At 36.9% G+C, this 26,078-nt stretch overlaps 1 protein-coding gene across 9 annotated transcripts in view; it reads right to left on the bottom strand.

Moving 5' to 3' along the window:
- Positions 1-26,078, bottom strand: part of COP1 (COP1 E3 ubiquitin ligase) — a 222,101-nt gene that overhangs the window by 177,667 nt on the left and 18,356 nt on the right. For 6 of the 9 annotated variants that reach the window (XM_032291321.1, XM_032291323.1, XM_032291326.1 and 3 more), the window contains exons 2-5: positions 24,582-24,641; positions 17,717-17,814; positions 6,175-6,251; positions 5,225-5,344 (exon numbers count right to left, since the gene is read on the bottom strand). In XM_032291321.1, the coding sequence (XP_032147212.1) occupies positions 5,225-5,344; positions 6,175-6,251; positions 17,717-17,814; positions 24,582-24,641 (355 nt within the window). The remainder of the gene's footprint in view (positions 1-5,224; positions 5,345-6,174; positions 6,252-17,716; positions 17,815-24,581; positions 24,642-26,078) is intronic. The other 3 variants (XM_032291322.1, XM_032291325.1, XM_032291330.1) reach the window with 1 other exon arrangement.

The raw sequence follows: 26,078 nt of genomic DNA, 5'->3' as shown, positions 1-26,078 counted from the left end.
GTAATTCAACTAGAATTCAATTACTAAAATATGCACTTGGCAAAGTAGCAATATCCAAAATACAAGCACACACACACACACATACAAATCAGTAAGAAAAAAGACAACTGAGCCATCAGGAGATGGATACAGAATATGAATAGGTAATTCATCAAATAGAAAACAAAGATGACCAACTAAAAAAATTCTCAATTGTACTAGTTATTATAGAAATGTATTTTAAAAACACACATACACACACACAAACAGCATTTGATATTTATCAGATTGGCAGTAACTAAAAAACAGAAAATACCAAGTGTTTATATGGCACAAACCCACAGAAGAGCAATCTGTCCATATCAAATATTTAATAAGGTTAAAACGTGCATATATACCCTGATGTGAGCACAAGGAGAAATGTATATTAAATGCACTACTGACACAACTAAGAATTGAGAAGACCCTAAATACCCATCTATAGAATAATAAATATATTTCTGAAACAGGTTATTATAGAGAAGTTAAAATAAATAAACCAAATCTACATTTATCAACATGAACCTCAAGAGTAAACAGGTATATTTCAAAAGGATAACTACAGTATGAAACCCTTTACATAAACCTCTAATTTATTTTTTTATTTTTATGTTTTGAGATGGAGTTTCACTCTGTTGTCCAGGCTGGTGTGCAATGGCGCAATCTCGGCTCACCGCAACCTCTGCCTCCTGGGTTCAATCAATTCTCCTGCCTCAGCCTCCCAAGTAGCTGAGATTACAGGCATGAGCCATCATGTAAGCTAATTTTTTTGTATTTTTAGTAGAGACGGAGTTTCTCCATATTGGTCAAGCTGGTCTCAAACTCCCGACCTCAGGTGGTCTACCCACCTTGGCCTCCCAAAGTGCTGGGATTACAGGTGTGAGCCACTGTGCCCAGCCGTAAATCTCTAATTTATACAATACTTTATATGGTTGTAGATAACTAATATACATAAGAAACACATACACATGCTTGAGAAGGATTCTTGCCAACTTCATATGGTGGTTACTCTGGGAGAAAGGAATAAGATGAGAGAGGGCTTTAAGTATGAAAATATTTAATTCGCCAAGTCAGATCTAAGACACATGGCAAAATCTTCACATTTATTAAAACTAAGAAGGAGTATGTCAGAGCCCCATATTATCTTCTGCACTTAGCAATAATGTAAAAAAAAAAAAAAAATCTATGACAAGAATTTTGCTTCTGACCTTGCTCCCTCTTCAGAAATAATAGGAAAGAACCTGTAATCTAATAAGACAACTGTGTTTCTTCAATTCCAAGCCAAAAAGGAAGCAAAGACTAATGCTGGTATATCAGAAGGTAGAAAGAAGGTTACCAGTTCTCACTTTCAGTATGTAATTATCTGCTTTTGATATGGTAGCACACACATTTTTTTTTTTTAAGTTCCAGGACACAAGTGTAGAATGTGTAGGTTTGTTACCTAGGCAATACCACTCAGGACATAGGAATGCACAAAGATTTCATGACAAAAACACCAAAAGCAATTGCAACAAAAGCCAAAATTGACAAACAGATCTAACTAAAGAGCTTCTGCACAGCAAAATAAACTATCATCAGAGTACACAGGCAACCTACAGAATGGGAGAAAAACTGTGCAATCTACCCATCTGACAAAGGTCTAATAACCAGAACTACAAGGAACTTAAAACAAATTTACAGTAAAATAAAATAAAATAAACAACCCCATAAGCAGAAACTGGACCCCTTCCTGACACCTTACACTAAAATTAACTCCAGATGGATTAAAGACTTAAACATAAGACCTAACACCATAAAAACCCTAGAAGAAAATCTAGGCAAAACCATTCAGGACGTAGGTGTAGGCAAGGACTTCATGACCAAAACGCCAAACGCATTGACAACAAAAGCCAAAATAGACAAATGGGACCTAATCAAACTCCACAGCTTCTGCACAGCAAAAGAAACAATCATTAGAGTGAATCGGCAACCAACAGATTGGGAAAAAATTTTTGCAGTTTACCCATCTGACAAAGGGCTGATATCCGTAATTTACAAAGAACTAAAGCAGATTTACAAGAAAAAAACTAACAAGCCCATTCAAAAGTGGGCAAAGGATATGAACAGACACTTTACAAAAGAAGACATATGTGAGGCCAACAAACATATGAAAAAATGCTCATCATCACTGGTCATCAGAGAAATGCAAATCAAAACTACACTGAGATACCATCTCACGCCGGTTAGAATGGCGATCATTAAAAAATCTGGAGACAACAGATGCTGGAGAGGATGTGGAGAAATAGGAACACTTTTGCACTGTTGGTGGGAGTGTAAATTAGTGCAACCATTGTGGAAGACAGTGTGGCGATTCCTCAAGGACCTAGAAATAGAAATTCCATTTGACCCAGCAATCCCATTACTGGGTATATATCCAAAGGATTACAAATCGTTCTACTATAAGGACACGTGTACACGAATGTTCATTGCAGCACTGTTTACAATAGCAAAGACCTGGAACCAACCCAAATGCCCATCGACGATAGACTGGATAGGGAAAATGTGGCACATATACACCATGGAATATTATGCAGCCATCAGAAACGATGAGTTTGGGTCCTTTGTAGGGACATGGATGAACCTGGAAACCATCATTCTCAGCAAACTGACAGAAGAGCAGAAGATCAAACACCGCATGTTCTCACTCATAGGCGGGTGTTGAACAATGAGAACACATGGACACAGGGAGGGGAGCACTACACACTGGGGTCAGTTGGGGGGAAATAGGGGAGGGAGGGTGGGGGGTGGGAAGCTGGGGAGAGATAGCAAGGGGAGAAATGCCAGATGTAGGTGATGGGGAGGAAGGCAGCAAATCACACTGCCACGTGTGTTCCTATGCAACAATTTTGCATGTTCTTCACATGTACCCCAAAATGTAAAATGCAATAAAATAAATAAATGGGAAAAAAAAAAAAAAGTGGGCAAAGAATGTGAACAGATACTTCTCAAAAAAAGACATTTATGTGGCCAAAAAACACATGGAAAAAAGCTCAACATCACTGATCATTTGATAAATACATATCAAAACCACAATGAGATACCATCTCACATTAGTCAGAATGGCAATTATTAAAAAGCCAAGAAACAAGATGCTGGTGAGGCTGCAGAAAAATAGGAACGCTCACACACATCTTTAAGCGTGCCTATTATGAAGCAGTCCAGAGAGCCTCTCTCTTACCACCTGCTTTGGGGGTGGAGGGGTTAAAAATTACCGTTTTCTCCTAAAGTAGAAAAGAAAGAATCATTCGCTGAGTTACATAGGAAGGAATCAGGGATTCAGACTTGCAACCAATCATTCTGTTTTCAGCCTTAACTCTAACAGATATCTGATGGTCCCAATCCCAGGGCCTCTGCTTCGTAACATAAATAGGGTCAGTTCTTAGCTTTCTCCCTATTGCTGGTTTAGCATTCATTTTCCTCAGATCTGCTAATCTATTACCTTTTGTCCATCTGTTTCATAGCTTACAAAATATTCCTGAAAATGTATCTTCTCTCATTTTTATTTTTTTGTGTCTTTAAAATCCCTAATTTACTGTCATTTTCATCAATTCCAAAGGGAGCAAGGTAACTGCATATGTTCAATCTCTCATAAAAAGTCATTTTAGGGCTAGGTGCAGTGGCTCATGCCTATAATCCCAGCACTCTGGGAGGCAGAGGTGGGAGGATTGCTTGAAGCTAAGAGTTTGAGACTACTGTAGGCAATATAGTGAGACCTGTATCTACAAAAAATAAAAATAAACTAGTTCGGTGATTTAAAAACAAATTAGTGGTTTGGATGGGAGGCTGAGCCAGGAGGATCACTTGAGCCCAGGAGGTGGAGGATGCAGTGAGCTATGACTGTATCACCAGACTCCAGACTAAGTGACAGAGAGAAAACTTGTCCCTTAAGGAAAAAAAAAAATCTTTTATATCATTTATCATATGTGAAAATACCTGCTTTACTGATTTAGTTCACACACACACACACACACACACACACACACACAGAGCAGAACTCTATCTTGTCCACAGCCCTTAACACAACCCCTGGCACACAATAGGTGCTAATAGAAAACTATGGTTAAAACCATAAGAGGAATTCCCATGAACCCACCTCCCAAACAGATATAACATAGGAGACAACTAATTTTGGCTAGGTCAACCTGACATACCTTTCTCCTACTAGAAGATCCTGACCATAGTCAGTGGGATCCAGATCCAAGCTAAGTTAATCATAATCTAGCCACAGAAATTTTTAAACTGCAGTTGGAAAGAAAAGCTCCCTAACAAAAAACATACATATAAACCAACAGTACAAATGACATTATTATCCACCATGTGATTAAAAAAACCTATGAGAAAAGAAAATCAGAGCTGTCCCAATCAAACAAACACAAAGGGGCATGAAAGAAAGACTCTCAACAACATTCAAATCCCTAATCTCATGTTCTTTGTAGTCTTCCAGAGAAGCCATGGTTCTAATCTCAAAGTTTGGTTGTTCAACTATTCCTTTTTGTGTATATGTGTTACTCACTACCTTACTGTCTCAGTAAATATCTCCTTTATGTTTAGCCTCATGGTAGTATTTGCTTATGCTAAGGTGTATGTTGCTTACAATGTATCACATTCAATTTCCAATATTTGGAATTTCACATTTTACATTTTTAACATTTACGTAAAATGAATGGAATTTTACGTCTCATTACATGAAATAAGATGTATTTAGGAGAGATCGCTTTAAATGCTCTTAGTTATATCACAGACTGCTATTGCTACCAATGGACACCTGCTGAAAGAATTTTATGTAGATAAAAATAATCTCTATTTCTCCTCCAAATCTCACATATGAAGAGGGGACAATATGGCAAGGAAGATACTCACTAGAAGATAAATGACTAACGAAACTATTTCTTACGAAAATGAAACTTTACTTTCTTGAGATTTTTAACACTCAACTTTTGTTATAAAAGCTGGTCACTGCAAATAAGTTATAATGTATGGAAGTTGTTAAGATTAAAAAAAAAAGAAGGAATCTAGCAGAAGTGACACTTTGTAGCTGTTTCTAGCTGAGTAAAATTGAATGAGTTGCTGAAGCTATCCTATTATTTTTAAACATTTCAGATTTGTTTCATTGCATTAAAGTTCATCATTTAAAATACATGTATTTTTAAGGTTAGCTACCACTTACTGCTTCCAGTTGTTTCTTCTTCTGCACTAGTAACTCCAACATAAGATTGACATTGGCCAAATCAAGGTTATCTTGGTCAGTTCCCAACAGATCTTGAAATATCTGCCACCTGTGGCCATTCTAAAAAACAAAGAAAGAAGAAACACAACAACTTCCTAAGAAGACTGTTTTAGAGACTAAAAAAAATGTTTATTTGCTACTTCCAAATATGCTCATTACATAGAGAGTAAAAATACACTGTAATGTTCTAAACTACCCCTTCCTATCTAGTGGCTCCTTACTGTCTTCTGGTTATAACCTTAACACTATTTCTTCTCCCTTAAATGAATTTAGATAACAGATAACAAAGGTGCATTCAAGACTATTCTAAAGCTGTAATTTACCTTCAAAATAAATGACTGAATGTAATTATTTGTCTAGCCATATTTTCAGTTTTGCATGTAGTAAGGTATTAAGCTCATTTGCCTCAATAATTTGGGACGAATCCTTTAAAATTGAGTTGAAACTCTATCAAGAGGTTTGTTCTTGTTTTTGTTTGAATATAGACAGAGTCTCGCTATGTTACCCAAGCTAGCCTCAAATTCTTGGGCTCAAGATATCTTCCCACCTTGGCCTTTCAAAGTGTTGAAATTACGGGCATGAACCCAGTCTCAACAGTTTTTTGAAAATATCAACCATTGTTTCACCATGCAATACAATCCTTCAAATGTCAAGTATTAAAAGTCAAATGTTTCAATATAATCTTACAAGACCTTTCAAAACACAATCACTCTAGTAAAGTATTACAGACAATGCAGTCAAGAAAGTTATTTGTTTGAATTGAACAATCCTAAAGAAATCTCATTAAGGAAAATCAATAATATACTAAATTTTAACATCTAAGTAATATTAAACCAATAAAAACAACAAAATGAAATGTATTAAAAATAGTAATAAGAGTTGAAACATACGGTGCTACTCACTGAGTGGTCCAATTTGAACCTCTTTTCCTCACATCTTTGCTTCTGTTTGAGAATAAGCTCATTCACTGAAAACAGAAACAAAATAAAAAGCAAAATAATTTGTATTTTTGTTAAATGTATCATGTAATTAGGTTTAGATAGATTCTATTTTACCTATACAAAGCCCCCAAATTAAAAATATGCTAAATGAAAAGTGTCAGCTTTTTATTTCAAATTAGAAAACAGTTTTGCTGCAGCTGCTGCTACTACAACTATTATTACTATAGGAGGATTCTTCAGAATATGTATTTTCCCTTACATGTTTCTCAATGATGATGCTATTGGCACTTACAAAGAAAAAATTCCTCATTTACCATGTGAGACCATCATAAATATGCCCCATATGGTAAGAAGGCATGAGTAACTGAGTATGTACTACGAGTTACGCACTTAAGACTTGGGTTTGTTCTTTTTCTTTGTAATTTTTCAATAAATAACACGGAAGACACTTTTAGTTACCTATCCAAAAGCCATCCTACCCTTTTTCTTGATAATAAGGTGACTTTTTTCCAAGTATGAGACTGCCATATAACTTTCAGAGTGGTTAGATCCCGCCTCAACCCCACATATTACTCTTGACTAACCTAAGGCAATCTAGTCATTCATGCCCTTGCCAGTGGTTGATGTGGGGTTAAGTATGTAACCCAATTTTGACCAACAGGACATGTGCTTTCTTTCAGAAAGAAAAGGAGAAAAACCCCTGCCTTCATAAGGCGATGAGATTTGGAACTGCTTTGAGCCATCCTGCAATATCAAGAATAGCCAGCCAAAGACCAAGGTATATTCCGGCGATGGAAGAATAGAACAAGAGAAAGAACCTCACCAGACCACTGAACCACTGGTAACTAGCTCTATAAATTCTTTCCCTGTGAATTGATACATTTTCCATAATGTTTAAAACACTTTAAATTGTATTTTTCTACAGCCAACAAATATAAACTGATACAAAAAACTGTTTGTTTGTTTTTTTTAAAAAAAGGGGAAACTAGCACTAGGCTAGGTAGGCACTTCATAGGCAAGATCTTACAGATTATTCTCCCCAGTTAGAGATAAAGAAATATTAGCACAGAGAACATAAGGAACTAATGCATGGTGACATACAGAACGAGAAAGTGCTGAGAATACAGACCCAACTGCCTGATACGTCCCACTATACCACAGTGCAAGTGTAAATATTTTTGAAAACAACAGATACCAAGCTCGTAAGTATGCAAGCTTCAAAGACAGAGCCCAAGGCCTCAAGCAACTCAGACTAGCAAGACAGATGTATATGATACAGTCCTCAAAATATAATACGATAATAGTACTATCATTAAAAAAGATTTACAAAGTGTACATGCAGAGATCAATCAAAATGTTAACAAGCACACTTCATATAGAAGGCAACATTAGAATTGGAACATAATAAGCACACAAAGACTAAGCAAAATTAGGAGTGAAGAAAAATTCAAGAGAGAATGTGTGTGTGTGTGTGTGTGAGAGAGAGAGAGAGAGAGAGAGAGAGAGAGAGAGAGAGAGAGAGATATCAATATAGTAATCCCAGTACTTAGGGAGGCTGAGGCAGGTGGATCACCTGAGGTCAGGAGTTTGAGACTAGCCTGGTCAACATGGTGAAACCCTGTCTCCACTAAAACTAGAAAAATTAGCCCAACATGGTAGCACACGCCTGTGGTCCCAGCTGACCTGGGAGGCTGAGGCAGGAGAATCACCTGAACCTGGGAGGCAGAGGTTGCAGTGAGCCGAGATCACATCACTGCACTCCAGCCTGGGTGACAGAGCTGGACTCCATCTCTAAATAAATAAATAAATTCAATTGATACAGCTAAAACAAGGGTCATAGTTATTTTGTGAATGATTCACAGGGATTAAGAACTAAGCCTGGAAATGTAGGCAGATCAGAGCCAGATTGTGAAGGGCCTGAACTCCAGGTATCTTACACAAGAAAAGTTATTATAATCCAGATAAAGGAGAGAGCATGAAATAATGCAGTGAGAATAAAAAGGAGTAAGTTAATAAGAAGATAATGTCCCAGTTATGAATTTAACCATTTGAAGAAAAATTGTGACTGTTAGATACTTTACATAAATATGCCACATTGAATTTTACCAAGGCATCTTACATACCATTATATTTGATTGTCAATAATACTGTAAGATCAAACTTTCTTTTTTCAAGAGCACCCCTGTTAACTAAAGATCAAGCCTGTAATCATTTATTTATTTTTTAAGACAGGGTCTGGCTCTGTCACCCAGGCTGGAGTGCAGTGGCACTCTGCCTCCCAGGCTCAAGCCATCCTCCCACCTCAGCCTCCCCAGTAGCTAGGACTATAGGTGCTCACCACCCCACCTAGCAAATTTTTGTATATTTTTATAGAGACGGGATTTCGCCATGTTGTCCAAGCTAATCTTGAACTCCTGGATTCGAGTGATCCGTCTGCTTTGGCCTCCCAAAGTGCTGAATTGCAGGCATGATACAGTATGCCCAGCCAAGGTCAAATCCAGCCTGTAAAGGCCACAAAATTAAAATGCAAAATAAAGTTACAGCAAGTGAAGTCAAAAAGAAAGCGTGTTAAACAAACAATGTATTAACTGGCTTGCGATACCATATAAAGACATTTAAATTCTATATTTTAACAAACTTTTTTACTACTGTATCAGATTTTTCATGGAGCTACTTGAAAAAATGATTATTTTTTTCTTCTTTAAAAACTATATCTAGGCTGAGCACAGTGGCTCATGCTTGTAATCTCATCACTTAGGGAGGCTGAGGGAGGCAGACAGCTTGAGCCAGGAGCTAGAGACCAGCTTGGGTAATATAGCAAAACCCTGTGACTACAAAAAATACAAAAATTAGTCAGGTGTGGTGGTATGTATCTGTAGTCCCAGCTACTCAGGAGGCCAAGGTGGTAGTACTGCTTGAGCCCAGGAGGTTGAGGCTGCAATGAGGTATGATCACTGTACTTGAAAGATTTAACAGAAAACATACCTTAAAATGCAAGGTATATAAAATGGACTCAACATTCAAATGTCAATATATGAAAGTCATTAGAGTCACACATTTAGTGGGAAAATCCTTTCAAATCTATGCCGCAACTTACAAACAAGAATAGCAAAATGGTGAATTCCATTCCGTAACTTTGAAAATTTATTTTAAAACCAATGCTTACCTGTTAGCAAAAGACACCAGCTAGCATCTTATTTATACTATAAAGTATTTAATGATCAATGACTGTCTTATCCACTATTATGGTCCCTGACACCTAGTAGGCACCTGGTATTTGCCAAATAAATGAATTAACTAATTAAACCTTGATGACATGCTCCTGGATTTTAAGTGTGACATGCTATGTTTAGCTAATACTTTCCTATTTCCAATTAATATAAGCATTTATTTGATACCATCATCAATTCTTAGAACTGATACCTAAACCTAAGGATGGTTTAAATATTTGTTAATTATCATTCTACAGAGCCTTACAACATCCACAGTACTAATAACAAACATTTCTTAGTACTAAGAAAAGTGCATTTTAATGCAAAAGACTCCATTCCAGCAACTGTCTTTTTAGAGGCAGAACAGTACAGTAAAAGCACAGATGCTTGAGCCAAATTCCCTAAGACCAAACTCTAATTCCACCACTTTGGCATAAAACTTGACACAAGTTACTCAACCTGTCTATGCCTTAGTTTCCTCACCTAAGGAATGAGGATAAAAGCAGTACCTATCTCACAAGTCTGCCATAAGGATTGAGTTCACGTACATACAGCATTTAAAACAGTAACCGACAGTAGTAAGGACTTTTATATGCATCAGCGATTTTTTAAACAGGGATTTTATACTTTGTGTTTTTTATTAGTGGGTAAGAGGATTATTCATTAGAGAGGTAAGAAAATTCAATTTACAATTTTTTTTTAAACGGAGTCTCACTCTGTTACCCAGGCTGGAGTGCAATGGCGCAATCTTGGTTCATTGCAACCCCTGCCTCCTGGGTTCAAATGATTCTCCTGCCTCAGCCTCCCGAGTAGCTAGCATTACAGGTGCATGCCACTACGCCCAGCTAATTTTTTGTATCTTTAGTGGAGATGGGGTTTCACCATGTTGGCCAGGCTGGGCTTCTGACCTCATGATCCGCCCACCTTGGCCTCCCAAAGTGCTGGGATTACAAGTGTGAGCCACTGTACCCACCTACAAACTTTACACATAGAGAAAGGTGGAGAATAAGACAAACTTTACCCATAGAGAAAGGGTAAGGGGAGTGGGGTGAGGGAGGGGAAAGGGAGGAAGGGAGGAAAGAAGGAGGGAGGAGGAGAGGAGGGAGGAGGGAGGGAGAAAGACAGGGAGGTACGGAGGGAGAAAGGCAGAGAAAAAGACAGCTGGGTGGGTAGGGGGATGGGGAGAAGGAAGGGAGGAGGAAAGGAGGGAGGAGGGAGAAAGGGAAGGAGGGAGGGAGACAGGGAGATAGGCAGGGAAGGAGAGAGGAGGGAAAAAGCAAACAAGCAGGGGAGCTTAGAAAGCAATCTTTGGCAGGAGCGGAGGAATACGCCTGCAGCGTATGTATATAGGGGGTGGTAATGAGAGTACACCTGTAGAGTATGTAAGGGGTGGTAATGGGAGGGGGCGGTAATGGGGGCTCTGACTTCCAGCCCTTACTTGAATAAGTCTTTCAGGATCAGGAGAGGGAAAGAGAGCATTCAAGACCAAGGGAGGCAGAGAGGAGCAGAGAGAATATGCACACTGGAGGGAAGTAAGGGAGAAATGGAAGAGAATGAGAGAAAATGCTATGGAAGGCAGAGAAAGATGCAGGGAAGGGAAATCAGGAGGAAGAGGGACGACAGTGTAGCGCTTACAGCAGGAAAGAAAGGAAATCATATTATCTGTCTCAATGAAAGTATATATGACTCTAATGACCAAAAAACCAAATCCATCTTGAGTTATTTGGTTTCCAACTATTTCATGTTAATGTTAATAGGTCATTTAAAAAAAAAAAATTGTGACCATAAATCAGTAAGTGCTTCTTTAGCACATAATTCCAAAGGAAGGCAAAGAAATGAGTCCTGTTGCTATAAAAACTCCTTCAAATCCTATCAACTCAATTAATATAAACAAGGTTCCTCAAGACTCACACATTTAAAAATAAAAATTATACAAAGGAAATAGAATCCTCATCCTAGTAACATTCATAAATGCCACATAAACTACTTGAGAAGGACACTATGTACCTTGGTAAATGGCACATTCACTACAGAATTTTATGTCTAAGAGTTTATAAAATTATGTGTAACATTTAATTATCAACTGCATACTACTACTAATTAAATAACAACCTAGGAAACATATTTAAGACTTCTTAATGCTTAAAAGAAAATTAAGTTCAGAAGAAACTTTTAAGGGTGTAATTCCTACATACAAAGTGTACCTTGGAGAAAATACGGGTTCGGTTCCAGGCCCCACAATAAAGCAAGCCATATGAATTTTGGTTTCCTAGTGTATATAAAAGTTCTGTTTATACTATACTGTATTTTAAGTATCATGTCTTTAAAAATATATATTAATATATACCTTCATTTAAAAATACCTTATTGCTAAAAAATGCTAACGAGCATCTGAACCTTAGACAAGTCAAAATCTTTTTGCTGGTAACCGTCTTGCCTCCATTTTGACGGCTGCTGACACATCAGGGTGGCAGTCACTGAAAACTAGGCTGGCTGTGGCAATTTCTTAAAGTAACACAATGACAAAGATTGCTGCATCAATCAAGTGATTCTTCCTTTCATGAAAAATTTCTCTATAGCCTGCAATTCTATTTGAGAGCATCTTACCCACAGTAGAATTTCTTTCAAAGTTAGTCAACCTCTAAAGTCCTCTTGCTGCTTTCTCAACTAAGTTTATGTAACATTCTAAATTCTTCGATGTTATTTCAACAATGTTCACAGCATCTTCACTAGGAGTAGATTCCATCTCAAGAAACCACTTTCTTTGTTCATTCATAAGAAACAGTTCCTCATCTGTTTAAGTTTTATCATAATACTACAGCAAAATTCAGTTACATCTTTAGGCCCCACTTCTAATTCTAGCTTTCTTGCTGCTTCCTCCACATATGCGGTTACTCCTTCTACTAAAGTCCTAAACCCTTCAATGTCATCCATGAGTGTTGGAATCAACTTCCACCAAACTCCTTTTAATGTTGATATTCTGACCTCCTCCCATGAAACGTTGAGTGTTCTTAATGGCATCTAGAATGGTGACTCCTTTCAGAAGGTTTTCCAGTTACTTTGCCCAGATCTATCAGAGGACTCACTATCACTATCTATGGTAACTATTATGAAATGTGTTTCTTTAATAATAAGACCTGAAAGTCAAAATTACTCCTTGATCTATGGGCTGCAGAATAGATATTGTGTCAGCAGTGTGAAAACCATCTTAATCTCCTTTCTGTATCTCTATCAGAGCTCTTGGGTGACTAGGAGCATTGTCAATGAGCAGTAACATTTTGAAAGGAATCTTTTTTTCCAAGCAGTAGGTCTCAACAGTAAATCATGCTGAAAACAGATAGCTGTCTTCAGGTTTCGTTCTTCTATTTGTAGAGCACAGACAGGGTAGATTTAGCATAGTTCTTAAGGGCCCTCAGATTTTCAGAATGGTAAATGAGTATTGGCACTTAAAGTCACCAGTTGCATCATCCCCTATCAAGAGAGTCGGCCCGTCTTTGGAAGTTTTGAAGGCAGGCACTGACTTCCTTCTCTAGCTATGAAAGTCCTAGATGGCATCTTCTTCCAAAAGAAGACTATTGTATCTACAATGAAAATCTGTCATTTACTATAACCACCTTCAAAAATGATTTTACTTAGCTAGATCTTCTGGATAACTTGCTACAGCTTCTACATCAGCATTTGCTGCTTCACCTTGTACGTCTATGTTATGGAGATGGCTTTTTTCCTTAAATCTCTTGAATCGACTTCCATTACCTTCAAACTTCTCTTCTGCAGCTTTCTCACCTCTCTCAGCCTTCACAGAATTTAAGAGTGTTAGGGTCTTGTTCTGGATAAGACTTTGGCTTAAGGAAATGTTGTGGCTGGTATCTATCCAGACTACTAAAACTGTCTCCATATGAGCAATAAGTGATTTAGCCTTCTCATCATTCATGTGTTCATTAGAGTAGCACTTTTACTTTCCTTCAAGAACTTTTCCTTTGCATTCACAACTTGGCTAAAATATCTCAGTGACATTCTTCTGAGCACACAGAGATATGAAGTGAGCATATGGTGTTGGAAAAATGGCATCAAGAGACTTAATGCAGGTTTGCCACAAACCTTCGGTTTGTTTAAAATATATATATATATATATATATATATATATATATATATGCAATTTCTGTAAAGTGCAATAAAACAAAGGGCAATAAAAGCATGCCTGTATATACCATTTTGTTATAGAAAAGTATCACAAGCACATCAATTGGAATTTCAACCATGGTAATAGGTTATAAGGATAAAACTATATATGTGACATGAAATTTAAATAGAAGTTCACAAAAAAAGGGAATGAATGAAATTTCTGGTATTGAATAAAAAGCTTACTTATATATTTTTAAACCAATGATATTAAGTAACAAAACACTATGACATTTAGATTCCACTGGTTACAATTTAAAAAGAGATAAAACAGTTTTGAAGTAATCATATTCATAATACTTTAGAAATTACATTCTTTTCTAAGTTTTATTTACTTATTTTTGAGACCAGGTCTCTGCTTTCTTGCCCAACCTGGGGTGCAGTGGTACAATCATAGCTCATTACAGCCTCAAAATCCTCAGGTTCACATGATCCCCTCACCTTAGCCTCCCAATAAGGTAGGAAAATAGTTGCATACGAACACACCTGGCTAACTTTTTGTAGAGACAAGGTCTCGCTATATTGCCCAGGTCAGTCTCAAACTTATGGCCTCACGTGATCCTCCTGCTTCAGCCTTCCAAAGTATTAGGATTACAGGTTGGAGCAACTGCGCTTGGCCTAAATTCTATTCTTTACAATCACTTAAAATTATGAAGAAAAAATTTTAATACAAACTTAAAAATATGCGAGGATCATCACTTTTCAAATTTCCCATATGAGTTACACAAGCAAAACGGTTTAAAGAGCACTGCTACATAAATTGTGTGGACCAGCCCTCTACCTATGACTACCCATTAGACGTGAAAGGTCTTAACGTATCAATTAAGTAGGTGCAAGGATGCCAAGAACATCTTCAAATCATATAACATATGACCAATTACTTTACCAAACTAAGAGGAAAACTGAAATCATTTAAAAAGGCTCAATGTCTTCTTAACCTAATTAGAAACTGTAGCCATTATGCAAATCATGCCAACTTAAGCTAAAGCAATGAAAATAACTTAGAAGACTTTTTAAGTATAGAAAAAGACAAGTGGTATTCTTCTTTCAGGAACACATGGATCAACAGATCTCAATGACATTCCTCTGAGCCAACAGAAGATAGTCTCTACATACCTAGTGTAAGAACCTTAGTATTTGGCTATCACTGAACAAAGGCCAAGGCTAGAAGAGGTAATCAGCAGAAAAACACAAACACATGTATCAGGATGAAATGTTATTTCCACAGTTGACAATATAATCACATTGAAAGATGCACTAGAGGTCACTGTCAAGATAATTTCTAGCTTAAAAAATCAGTAATTGGGCCAGTCACATGGCTCAGGTCTATAATCGCAGCATTTTGGGAGGTCAAAGCCGATGGATCATGAGGTTAGGAGTTCCAGACCTGTCTGGCCAACATGGTGAAACCCCATCTCTACTAAAAATACAAAAAATTGGCCAGGTGTGGTGGTGTGCACTGTAATCCTAGCTACTTGGGAGGCTGAGGCAGGAGAATCATTTGAACCCGGGAGGCAGAGGTTGCAGTGGGCTGAGATCACACCATAGCACTCCGGCCTTCATGGCAGGGTGAGACTCCATCTCAAAAAAAATAGTAATTGGGCCAGGTACAATGGCTCAAACCTGTGATTGTAACACTTTGGCAAGCTCAGGCAGGAGGATAACTGGAGCCCAGGAGTTTGAGACCAGCCTGGAAAAAACAGTGAGACCTTCCTTGTTTCTACAAAAATAAACAAAAATAGCTGGGTATGGTGGTGCATGCCTATAGTCCCAGCTACCTGGAAGGCTGAGGTAGGAGGATCACTTGAACCAGGGACATCAAAGCTGCAGTGAGCCATGATTGCACCACTGAGCTTCAGCAGGTGACAGAGAGGATGTCTTAAAAAAAAAAAAAATCAGTAAATGTAACTTCACTGTTCATTAGGTACATATACCTGAGAATATGTAAGTCTGGGCACCATGAATCACACCTATAATCCCAGGACTTTGGGAGGCTGAGGCAGGAGGAGGATCACTTGAGGCCAGGAGTTCAAGACCAGCCTGGCCAACATAGTGAAATCCCCACTCTACTAAAAATACAAAAATTAGCCAGGTGTAGTGGCACACACCTGTGATTCCAGCGACCTGGGTAGCTGAGGCAGAAGAATCGCTTGAACCTGGGAGGAGGAGGCTGCAGTGAGCCGAGATCACACCACTGCACTCTAGCCTGGGCAACAGAGCGAGACTCTCTGTCTCAAAAAGAAAGAGAATATATATAATGTAGGGGATCACTTTCCAGCTTAAACAGTAGTACATTTTTATATTCTTTCCACACTAATATATAACTCTCACTATTTAGAAACTCATAAAACAGAATTTCAAACTTGTGAACTAAGGAATGTTGCCTGAAAAAGTTAGTAAATACCAAAATTTTCAGAACATCAGATTCCTTTCTATGTTTAACCACTCCAAAAGAATAAGTAGTTTTCCAAAGTTATGACAACGGAAAAATCATAGTGATCTTGAGTGATCCTAGATTCCACAGGGCAGCATCAATCCAAATTGACAAGCTCAGGGACAAAGGATTTTGTACTACAGGACATGGGTTCCCATTTAGTCCTGCAAGGTGCCATGCCACTCAATAGTTCTCTTTGTTCTTTTCCTAAGTTCCTTCACCACGTTTGCCATAAAACTTTAGCCACTTAGAAGAATTTGTCATTCCAGCAGAAAATCTTCAGTATAATTCCCTTAGCACCCCTTTCTGCTATGTAATCATCCAGTGATTTTCCTTAATAAAAAAAATTATAGTGAAGAGTAACAGAGAAAAAACAATTGTAGCTAAGGCACTTTCAGAGCAGAAATAAAAAAGAAAACCATAGCTGAATACGTTCAAATTCATAACTTATCATAAAACACGACTTGAGCTAAAAATCAAACTGCCACCAAAGTACTAGCAGGTCAGAATCTAATACAAAAGTACTCACCACACTCTAACTCTGAGTCTTTAAAATGAAGAATTGACCTTTTTGATATACAAACCCAATAGTGTCCTACTTAATGCCTACCCATACCTGAAAATTAATCTTTAGCTTATTATTCATTCCTAAAACACTCAGACTAAAAGTTTCCTACAATATCTTAAGATAGTTAACATGCGGAATTTTTATGATATTCACAATTGGCTGACTAGTTATTATTTCTGATTTATTATTTATACTTAAGGATTCCCTATTCATGTTTCTCTTCTCTAGTTCTTAGCACTCCTCTCTCAAAAGTTCTAGTCCATGTATTCCTTCCCAAGTTCTTAATTTTTAATTGCCTCCCTAGTTCAGATTCTTTTCATCCACTCACTCCCAACTTAGGAATAATCACACCCAAGTTCTTTTGTCCCCTCCCCTCAATCTTCAACAAACCTGGGTTCCCTCTCCCTATGGACTTTTTTACTTCTGCCCCCAAAGCAGAAACAGTAGGGATGTACAACACTTCACAGGGAGACCTCATGGTGTTCAGAACCGCTGCCGTTTTTGTTAAGCCTCACATCCAGTCCTGTCATCTACATCAGCAGTCCCCAACCTTTTTGGCACCAGGGACTGGTTTCATGGAAAACAATTCTTCCAGACCGAAGGCAGGTGGGAGGGATGGTTTCAGGATGAAACTGTACCCGCTCAGATCATCAGGCATCAGATTCTCATAAGGAGCATGCAACCTAGATCCCTTACATACGCAGTTCACAATCAGCTTCATACGCCTATGTGAATCTAATGCCCCCACTAATCTGATGGGAGACAGAGCTCAGGTGGTAATGCCCACTCACCTGCCAGTCACTCACCTCCTGCTGTGTAGTCTAGTTCCTAAAAGGCCACAGACTGGTACCTGTCCATGGCCCAGTGGTCCCTGAGCTACATAATAATCTAAAAGTTGCATCAGTTTCTTCAATAAAACTTAAAAAATACTAACAATATATAGAATCTATGTCACAACCCATGAAGAGGAAAGCACTGCAGTACGTAGTAGAGAGAGACTTGCTTACCACTAAGGTAGGGTTTTGAATAAATTAGTGCTAGCACACAATTTTGGGGATCAAAACATTTTTTAAAATAAAAATCATTCCAAAAACTCACCCAAGAAATTAGGATACAGATGGTCAATATTGTCCACAACATAGTTACACTTTGGACATCTATTATTGTCCTCCAAACTCTGATGAATACACTTGTAGCTATTAGTAGGGGGGGGAAAAAAAAGGCTTAATTAAATCAATGAAAAATTAATAAACTAGTCACAAAATAATGACTATTAGTCTTCTATTCTTCATTTTCAGCATAAGTAATCTAACAAATTTATTTCTGTTTGTATTTTTACATTATCAACAGGATATACAGGGCACTTACTGGGTGAACAGTACACAAAAGTTATTTCAAAATAAACTCAAATAACAAGGCTACTGGATACAAATTTAAAAAGCTGTGCTCACTAAACTTTAAGTTTATGCAATTTAAATAGTTCATAACAACACCAGAAAAGCAAATACCTACAGCTCAGTTAAGCAAACAGACTATTCATATTATTGACATGCTAATATCCTTAATACTCAGAGTTTATTCAAATAAAAAAGAGAAACAGAGAACTCAACCAAAGACAAAAATTACTCAATAAGCATGAGAAAACCATTATCTTCACTAGTCACAAAAAGCTCATTTAAAATCATATGCTAGATTTTATCAATCAGAATGTAAAAATAAAATACTGCCAGTAAGGTAAAACAGCTCACGCCTATAATTCCAACACTTTAGGAGGTAGAGGCAGGAAGATCACTTGAGACCAAGAGTTCAAGACCAGCCTGGGAAACATAGCAAGACCACATTACTACAGAAAATGAAAAAATTAGCCAAGTATGATGGCATGTGCAGCTACTTGGGAGGCTGAGACAGGAGGAACACCTGAGCCCAGGAGTTCAGGGCTGCAGTGAGCCATGATTATGCCAGTGCACTCCAGGCTGAGTGACAGAGTGACACCCTGTCTGAAAAAAGAAAAAAAGACAAAAGAAAATACTGTCATAGTTAAAGAGTACATGTGAATATGAACAACCACAGGTACTGTTACAGAAAATGTTAACCAGCACAACTTTCCTAGAAGGCAAATTGCAGGGAAAATCTTAAGCTTTTACATTCCCTTTTGACTTGATTTTACTTCTAGGAATTCATCCTAAGGATATATATATTTAGATGGGTGTTTAATACAAGGTTATCTGTAAATAGCAAAATAAAATAGAAACAACCTAAACACTAAGAAATTGACTAAATAAATTTGTATCAATCCAATGCAATGCTATACAGTAATCCAATAAAAATTATATTGTAATTTGTATGCCATATAAACAATCTACTCATAGTTAATGCTGGAGAGGTGTGATTACAGAAAATTTTCCCTTTCATTATATATTTATATAATGTTAAACCTTTTACATTTGTGTACCTCCTTACAATAAAAAAAAAAACTCCTTGAATTATTTTTCAACCAAATTATGGAAAAGTATCAAACTGATATGAGAAAAAAAATGTCACTATACACATTGCTGAGTAAAAATGACAATCTATAACATAGTGTATACAATATAATCCCATTTCTCTTTAAAAAAGTATATATGTGTACATTTAAAATAAACAATAAAGAGAATCCTCACAATGCTAACAGTATTTGTCTCTGGGTCATATAATTAGGGGAAATGTTTTCTTTGTAGATGTCTTTAATTCAAGTTTCTATACTGAATAAGTATTGCTAAAACTCAGGAAAAAAATGATTTCTAAGATATTACAAAGGTGATTTATAAAGATCCTTCCTACAGAGAAAGCAACTCTTTTATTCTGTAACCAAATTACTATAAATTTACTTAAACTTTGTAAACGGAAGCTGATTTTTATATCCACTTACCTTTCCTCTCCACCTTAACAAAATACTAAATAAAACAAACAAAAATATAAAAACCTACGTCCACCAGGTTTTGCCTTTATGGTTATCAACTAACTACTTTCACATCTCACATTTGTTACCTTCAAGATAAGTAAAAAGGAGGAAGGTGTGAAAAATCAAAGTAACAGTGGTCTTTGGCAAATCACAGGGGACTAAAGACTGAAGCAAATGCCAGGCACATAATGAATACGCAAATATCTACTGAACAAATGACTTGCACAATGTTCCAAAAACAATATAATCACCTCTTGCAACTATGACGAGGCTAGGATTACCATAATCACAAAATATGCCTTATATGTGACTGAAAATTCCCACATGGAAATTTCACTGAAGGAAATGACATACTAAATGTTTTATTTTCATTTTTATTACAAGAAAGAAGCATAATGTAGGCATGCAAATACGATAGACTAAGAATCACAACATGAAGAAATTTACAGTCTTCTTAAAAAAAAAGGGAAATGAGTTAACATTACTAGGAAATATACATGCAAAATTTAACTCTTTTTTTAATCAGCAGCCTGGGCAATATGGCAAAACCCTGTCTCTACAAAAAAAAAAAAAAAAAATACAATAAATAAAATACAAAAATTAGCTGTGTCTGGTGCTGTGTGGCCTGTGGTTCCAGCTACTTGGGAGGCTTAGTGTGCAGTGTGTAGAGATTGCGTCACTACACTACAGCCTGAGAGGCAGAGTGAGACTGTCTCAAAAACAACAACAACAACAAAAAACACCAGCAAGTTTAACAAAACAAATCATGAAGGAAAGACTGTCAAAGGTTATTAAAGATAAGCGACATGCTGGGCTGGGTGCATCTGCTCACACCAGTAATCCCAGCACTTTGAGAGGCCAAGGTGGGCGGATCACTTGAGGTTAAGAATTCAAGACCAAGGCCGGGCGCAGTGGCTCACACCTGTAATCCCAGCACTTTGGGAGGCCGAGGCGGGTGGATCAAGAGGTCAAGAGATCGAGAACATCCTGGTCAACATGGTGAAACCCCGTCTCTACTAAAAATACAAAAAATTAGCTGGGCATGGTGGTGCGTGCCTGTAATCCCAGCTACTCAGGAGGCTGAGGCAGGAGAATTGCCTGAACCCAGGAGGCAGAGGTTGTGGTGAGCCGAGATCGCGCCATTGCACTCCAGCCTGGGTAACAAGAGCGAAACTCCATCTCAAAAAAAAAAAATAAATAAAAATAAAAATTAAAATTAAAAAAAAAAAAAAAAAGAATTCAAGACCAGCCTGGTCAATATGGTGAAACACCATCTCTATAAAAAACACAAAAATTAGCTCGGCATAGTGGCAGGCACCTGTAATCCCAGCTACTGAGGAGGCTGAGGCAATGGAATTACTTGAACCTGGGAGGCAGAGGTTAACAGCAAGCTGAGATTGTGCCACTACACTCCTGCCTAGGCTAGACGGTAAGATTCTGTCTCAAAAAATAATAATAATAATAATAATAATAAGGCCAGGTACGGTGGCTCACACCTGTAATCCCAGCACTTCGGGAGGCCATGGTGGGCAGATCACTTGAGGTCAGGAGTTTGAGATCAGTCTGGGCAACACAAAAATTAGGCAGGCATGTTGGCGTGCCTTTAGTCCCAGGTACTCAGTAGGCCAAGGCAGGAGAAGTGCTTGAATCCAAGGATGTAAGTTGGAGTGAGCCAAGATCATGCCATTGCACTCCAGCCTGGGTGACAGAGTGAGACTCCATCTCAAAAAGGAAAAAAAAAAATTAAATAAATAAAGTTAAGAGATGGGTTGACAGATAAGTAGAAGGAGAAAATTATGGGTTTTAGCAAATAACTTTTGTTTAAAAATAAATGATAGAAAATGTGCAGATGACAACAACAAGCTAAGTTGTTAAGTCAGAGAGGAGTTTGCTAGGCTGGGTGCAATGGCTCACGCCTTTAATCTCAGCACTTTGGGAGGCTGAGGTGGGAGGACTGCCTGAGCCCAAGAGTTTGCAACCAGCCAAGGAAATATGGTGAAACCCCATCTCTACAAAAATTTTTAAAATTAGCCAAGCATGGTGGCAGTGTGTGCCTGTGATCCCAGCTACTCAGGTGGCTTGGCCAGGAGGATTGCTAGAGCCCAGGAGGTCGAGGCTGCAGTGAGCTGTGCTCATACCACTGCACTCCAGCCTGGTGACAGAGCAACATTCAGTCTCAGAAAACAGAAAAAAAAATTTTTTTGTCAATATACAAGAAATTATTCCAAAATCTAGTAGAAAATCTTATTTTCTTTAGCATCCTAATCATATTCCACCTGTATAGGCTTACTACCACACTATCTCTCACAGACTCAAAAACTGGAACATAGCTGGAAGTAACTATCCTCGGTACAATAGTTCAAGTGGTTTTTCTGCATCGCACTTGATAATATCAATTGATACTGTAAAATTAAAGTACATCAAATTACATACCACGGTATACAACTTAAGTGACAACAAGATGCATCAAATGTATCTTAAAGCATCTAATACTTAACTACCAACCCAGAGCAGATCTGCCTTAGTTTGAGAAAGAGTTACTATCTTATCTTGTGCTTATCTCTGTATGTGCCTATCAGCCCTTCTATTTGGTCATTAAATGCAAGGATTTGTTTTACCCTCTGTACCCTTAATGTTTAGCACAATATCCTGTTAAAAGAATTTAAACTCAGTACATGTTGAATGCATGAAAGAAGAGATAGAGCCAGGAAAGCAACATATATCTAAGTATCTAGATCAGTTACTTGGCAATAGGTGGGCATAATAAAGTGGTAAATACTATCTTGGAATACATATCTTGGGTCCACCTGAGAAATTTTAAATTTACTAACACTGCAACTCTTAAAAATAATAATTTTAATTCTGCTGACATAAATGGGTGCCTATTTTCTCTTTTAAGTATGTATCTGCTAATAAAAAAAGTATATTTCTCTATAGATGTATATCGTTGTCTGTTTCTTCTACTATGTATATACTTGCTAACCAATATAAATATCTTTTTCTATCTGTGTAAACAAGGTTTGAGTACACATAGAAAACTGTGAGTAATCAGAAAATTCTAGAAAAAGAATGTATAACAAGAACAGCTAGGACAAATCAGAATCAATCACCAAATCTAATAACCAGGTGTAAGACCATACCTGTATCAGTCCCAAAGCAAGACTCACATGACCAGAATTTCATTGGCAATACAGAGCAGAAAGTGATTCATGAATCATAATTATGTCAATACAATGATATACTAGAAAACAAGAAGGATTCGAGAAAACAAGATGGCCTAAAACAAACTGGTAAAAAGATTCTGAAAGAATACCTAATCACTTCTTTTACCTGTGATAACCTCTGAAGAGGCAGGCAAGAAAGACTAGATAAAGGTAGACATTTGTATTTTATGTTACACCTTCCTGTACAATAAGAGTTGCTTTTTAAAGCAAAAATATGCATTGCTGTTATCATTTTAACACTTTGAAAGAAAGAATATAGATAATACAAGCTAAGAAAGTGATGTTTATTTGAAGCTTTTTAAGTAACTAGCAAAGGGAATACATCTATCACCAAAGCACCATGCTTCAGATGAAATGAAAGATCTTATAGACTAGTGTTAATACTCAATACTCTTCATGATGATTGGGTATCAATCTGCCAGATATCATATCCAACTTTAGCATAAAATTATGGGCCTGATTTCAACATGAATTAGAATATACGGAGCATTAGAACACAAGGAATACTAAGGCTAAAATAATATGCCAACAGAATAGGTAAAAACTAAGCAAAAATAATTAAAAATACACAGATTATACATCCATTAGGATGCCTACTACCAAAAAACAACAGAAAATAAGAGTTGGCAAGGATGTGGAGAAACTGGAACTCTTATGCACTGCTGGTAAGAACGTAAAATAGTGCAGCGGCTGTAGAAAACAGTATGAAGTTTCCTCAAAAAATTAGAAACAAAATTACCACATGATCCAGCAATTTCACTTCTGAGTATACACCCAAAAGAACTGAAAGCAGAGTCCAAAAGAGATGTTTGTATATCCACATCCACAGCAAATTATTTATGATAGCCAAAAGGTAGAAGAAGCAACCCTAGTGTCTACTGATAGATGAATAACCAAAATGTAGTATATACATACAATGGAGTATTATTCAGCCTAACAAAGGAAAAAAATTCTGACACGCTACAACATTGATAAACATTGAAGACTTTATGCTAAATGAAATAAGCTAGTCACAAAAAGCCAAATACTTCCACTTATTCAAGGTATCTAGAGTAGTTAAATCCATAGAAACGGAAAGTAGAATGGTGGCTGCCAGGAGCTGCGGGGAAGGGGAAATGGGAAATTACTGTTTAATGAGTGCAGAGTTTCAGTTTTGCACAAAAAGTTCTAGAGATCAATTGTACAATAATATTAACATACTTAACACTGCTGCACTGTTCACATAACTGTGGTTAAAATTATATATTCCTCCAAGACTAAGGAACCAGAAAAAAATACATAAAAAATATAAATTCAGTATTATGTGAATTCTACAATTAAAAAAATTGTTTAACATATGGGTTAATGTGCCATGATATAATGTAAAGATAATGCTGAGCAAAGTGTTAAAGAAAAGAACACAGAACTTTTAAATCCTCTATCCTTTTTCTATGACCCTCTTAGCCTGCTTCACTGCATTCTCCAACCTATTCCCACAAGTAACTAATGCTTCATGGTTGGTCCTGATTGCCCAGCATCACTAAGAATGGCAGTCAAAAGTTCTTATCAACATTAATTAATGCAGAAGTTTTCAAATCCATTGGTAAGGCCTATGGTAAGTCTAAATATTTTGAAAGAAATTATGCAGCAGCTGTATGTTAACTGCCTTAAACTGCCAGATCTACAAAGACATGCCAAGAAAAAAATATGATAGTAAGATAATCAAAGTTCATTTAAAACACATAACTTCTCATTGGCTACATTTACAGATAAGTTTTAAAATGCCAAAAGACTATTTTACTCCATAAAATTGTCTTACCAAAAGCTATGGCCACATTTTGTCATGTATGCTTCTTCAATCATATCAAAGCAGATGGGGCTAAAAAGAAAATAGAAAAATAATTGATATACATTTTTCAAAGTAGAGTGATTACAAACTGGAAAAGGCTAGTAATAATAATGAAATCATATTTCAATATAATAATGAAATCATATTTATATACTGTATATATATTCGAGCAAAGTCTTCAAATATTCTATCAATAAGAGATGAAATTTCTGTTGAACTAAACTTCAGGGGATTTAGTTTGTTGAACTAAACTTTAGGGTCATCTTCAACAAGTTGCCACTGTTGAACAAATGACAATTTGTTGAAGATGACCCTAAGGGTCACTGAGCTTCAAAATGAACTCAATGAGTAAATGAAAATGGTTCCAATATTTTAACACTGTCCATAATTTGTAATAGTACAATGCACTCACCAGAGCCCTTAAGAAAGTTCTACCACTGTTTTCTACCATTACCTGTACTCAAAAGCACCTACCTAGACCTGGTAAATACTCTTTTCTTCCTATCCCAAAGAAAGCCAATTCCTTGAGTGATAAATTTATACAATTCCAGTTTCGACAATGCTTGTAGGTAACGATGACAATAATTATAACAATTTATTAGCTATGTAAACAAAACGAACTATATACATTAAACCCACAACACAGATCAACCAACAGTGTCAATAACAAAGTGAAATAGTTACCTATTACTAGACACAGTTTATAGATGAGGGAACAGAGGCAGAAAGCTGTTAAAGTCACACAGCTAAGAAGTAACAAAGTCAAAATTCAAATTTAGGTCTATGTTGTTAACCACTTGTTCTATACTACTTTTTGATACTTGAGGTAAATGCCAATTACAATTTTCTTCTCTTTTCTTTTCCTATAGAGAATAAAAAATGAACACTCAAAATCCCAGCCTATTTTGTACTCCAGATTTGCCAGATGACATCATTCTGGTCAATGAAATATAGGCATCAATTTCTAATGGGCTACCATCTACAAGGACAAAATTGCAAAGCCTTGTGAAAAGATACTTCCTTTTATCCTTCCCTTTTCTTTCTTACTAAAATTCTGATGTAGTGTCCAGAGATACAACAGCCATCTTCTGACTATGAAGAAAAAAAACCTTAAGCTAGGAAGAAAGGATACTGGTTTCTAGATGAAATCCTTGAGCAGCTGCATCAGCCTTGGATTGCCTCCGCTGGACTTCACATTACAGTACATGAGAAAGTAAATCTTCACTTGCTTACATCAATGTTTATCAAGTTTTCTCTTACTGGCATACAAATCCAAATCCTTACTGATGGTACAATGACACTTAAAACTGTAACTGAAAATGCACTCACTCCTTCAAGAAAAACTTTTTGGGCACAAACACTATCCCTTAGAATATAAGAACATAAAGTCTAATTGCAGAGTCAAATATGTTATAGATGACTACAACGAAATGTGAAAATATATACAATATACACAATAATGATTAA

This window comes from Sapajus apella, unplaced genomic scaffold (genome assembly GCF_009761245.1).
Source record: "Sapajus apella isolate SASKATOON/1434 unplaced genomic scaffold, GSC_monkey_1.0 scaffold25, whole genome shotgun sequence".
NCBI lineage: Eukaryota > Metazoa > Chordata > Mammalia > Primates > Cebidae > Sapajus > Sapajus apella.
The sequence above is the reverse complement of the archived record's forward strand: the minus strand, read 5'-3'. Positions and strand labels throughout refer to the sequence as shown.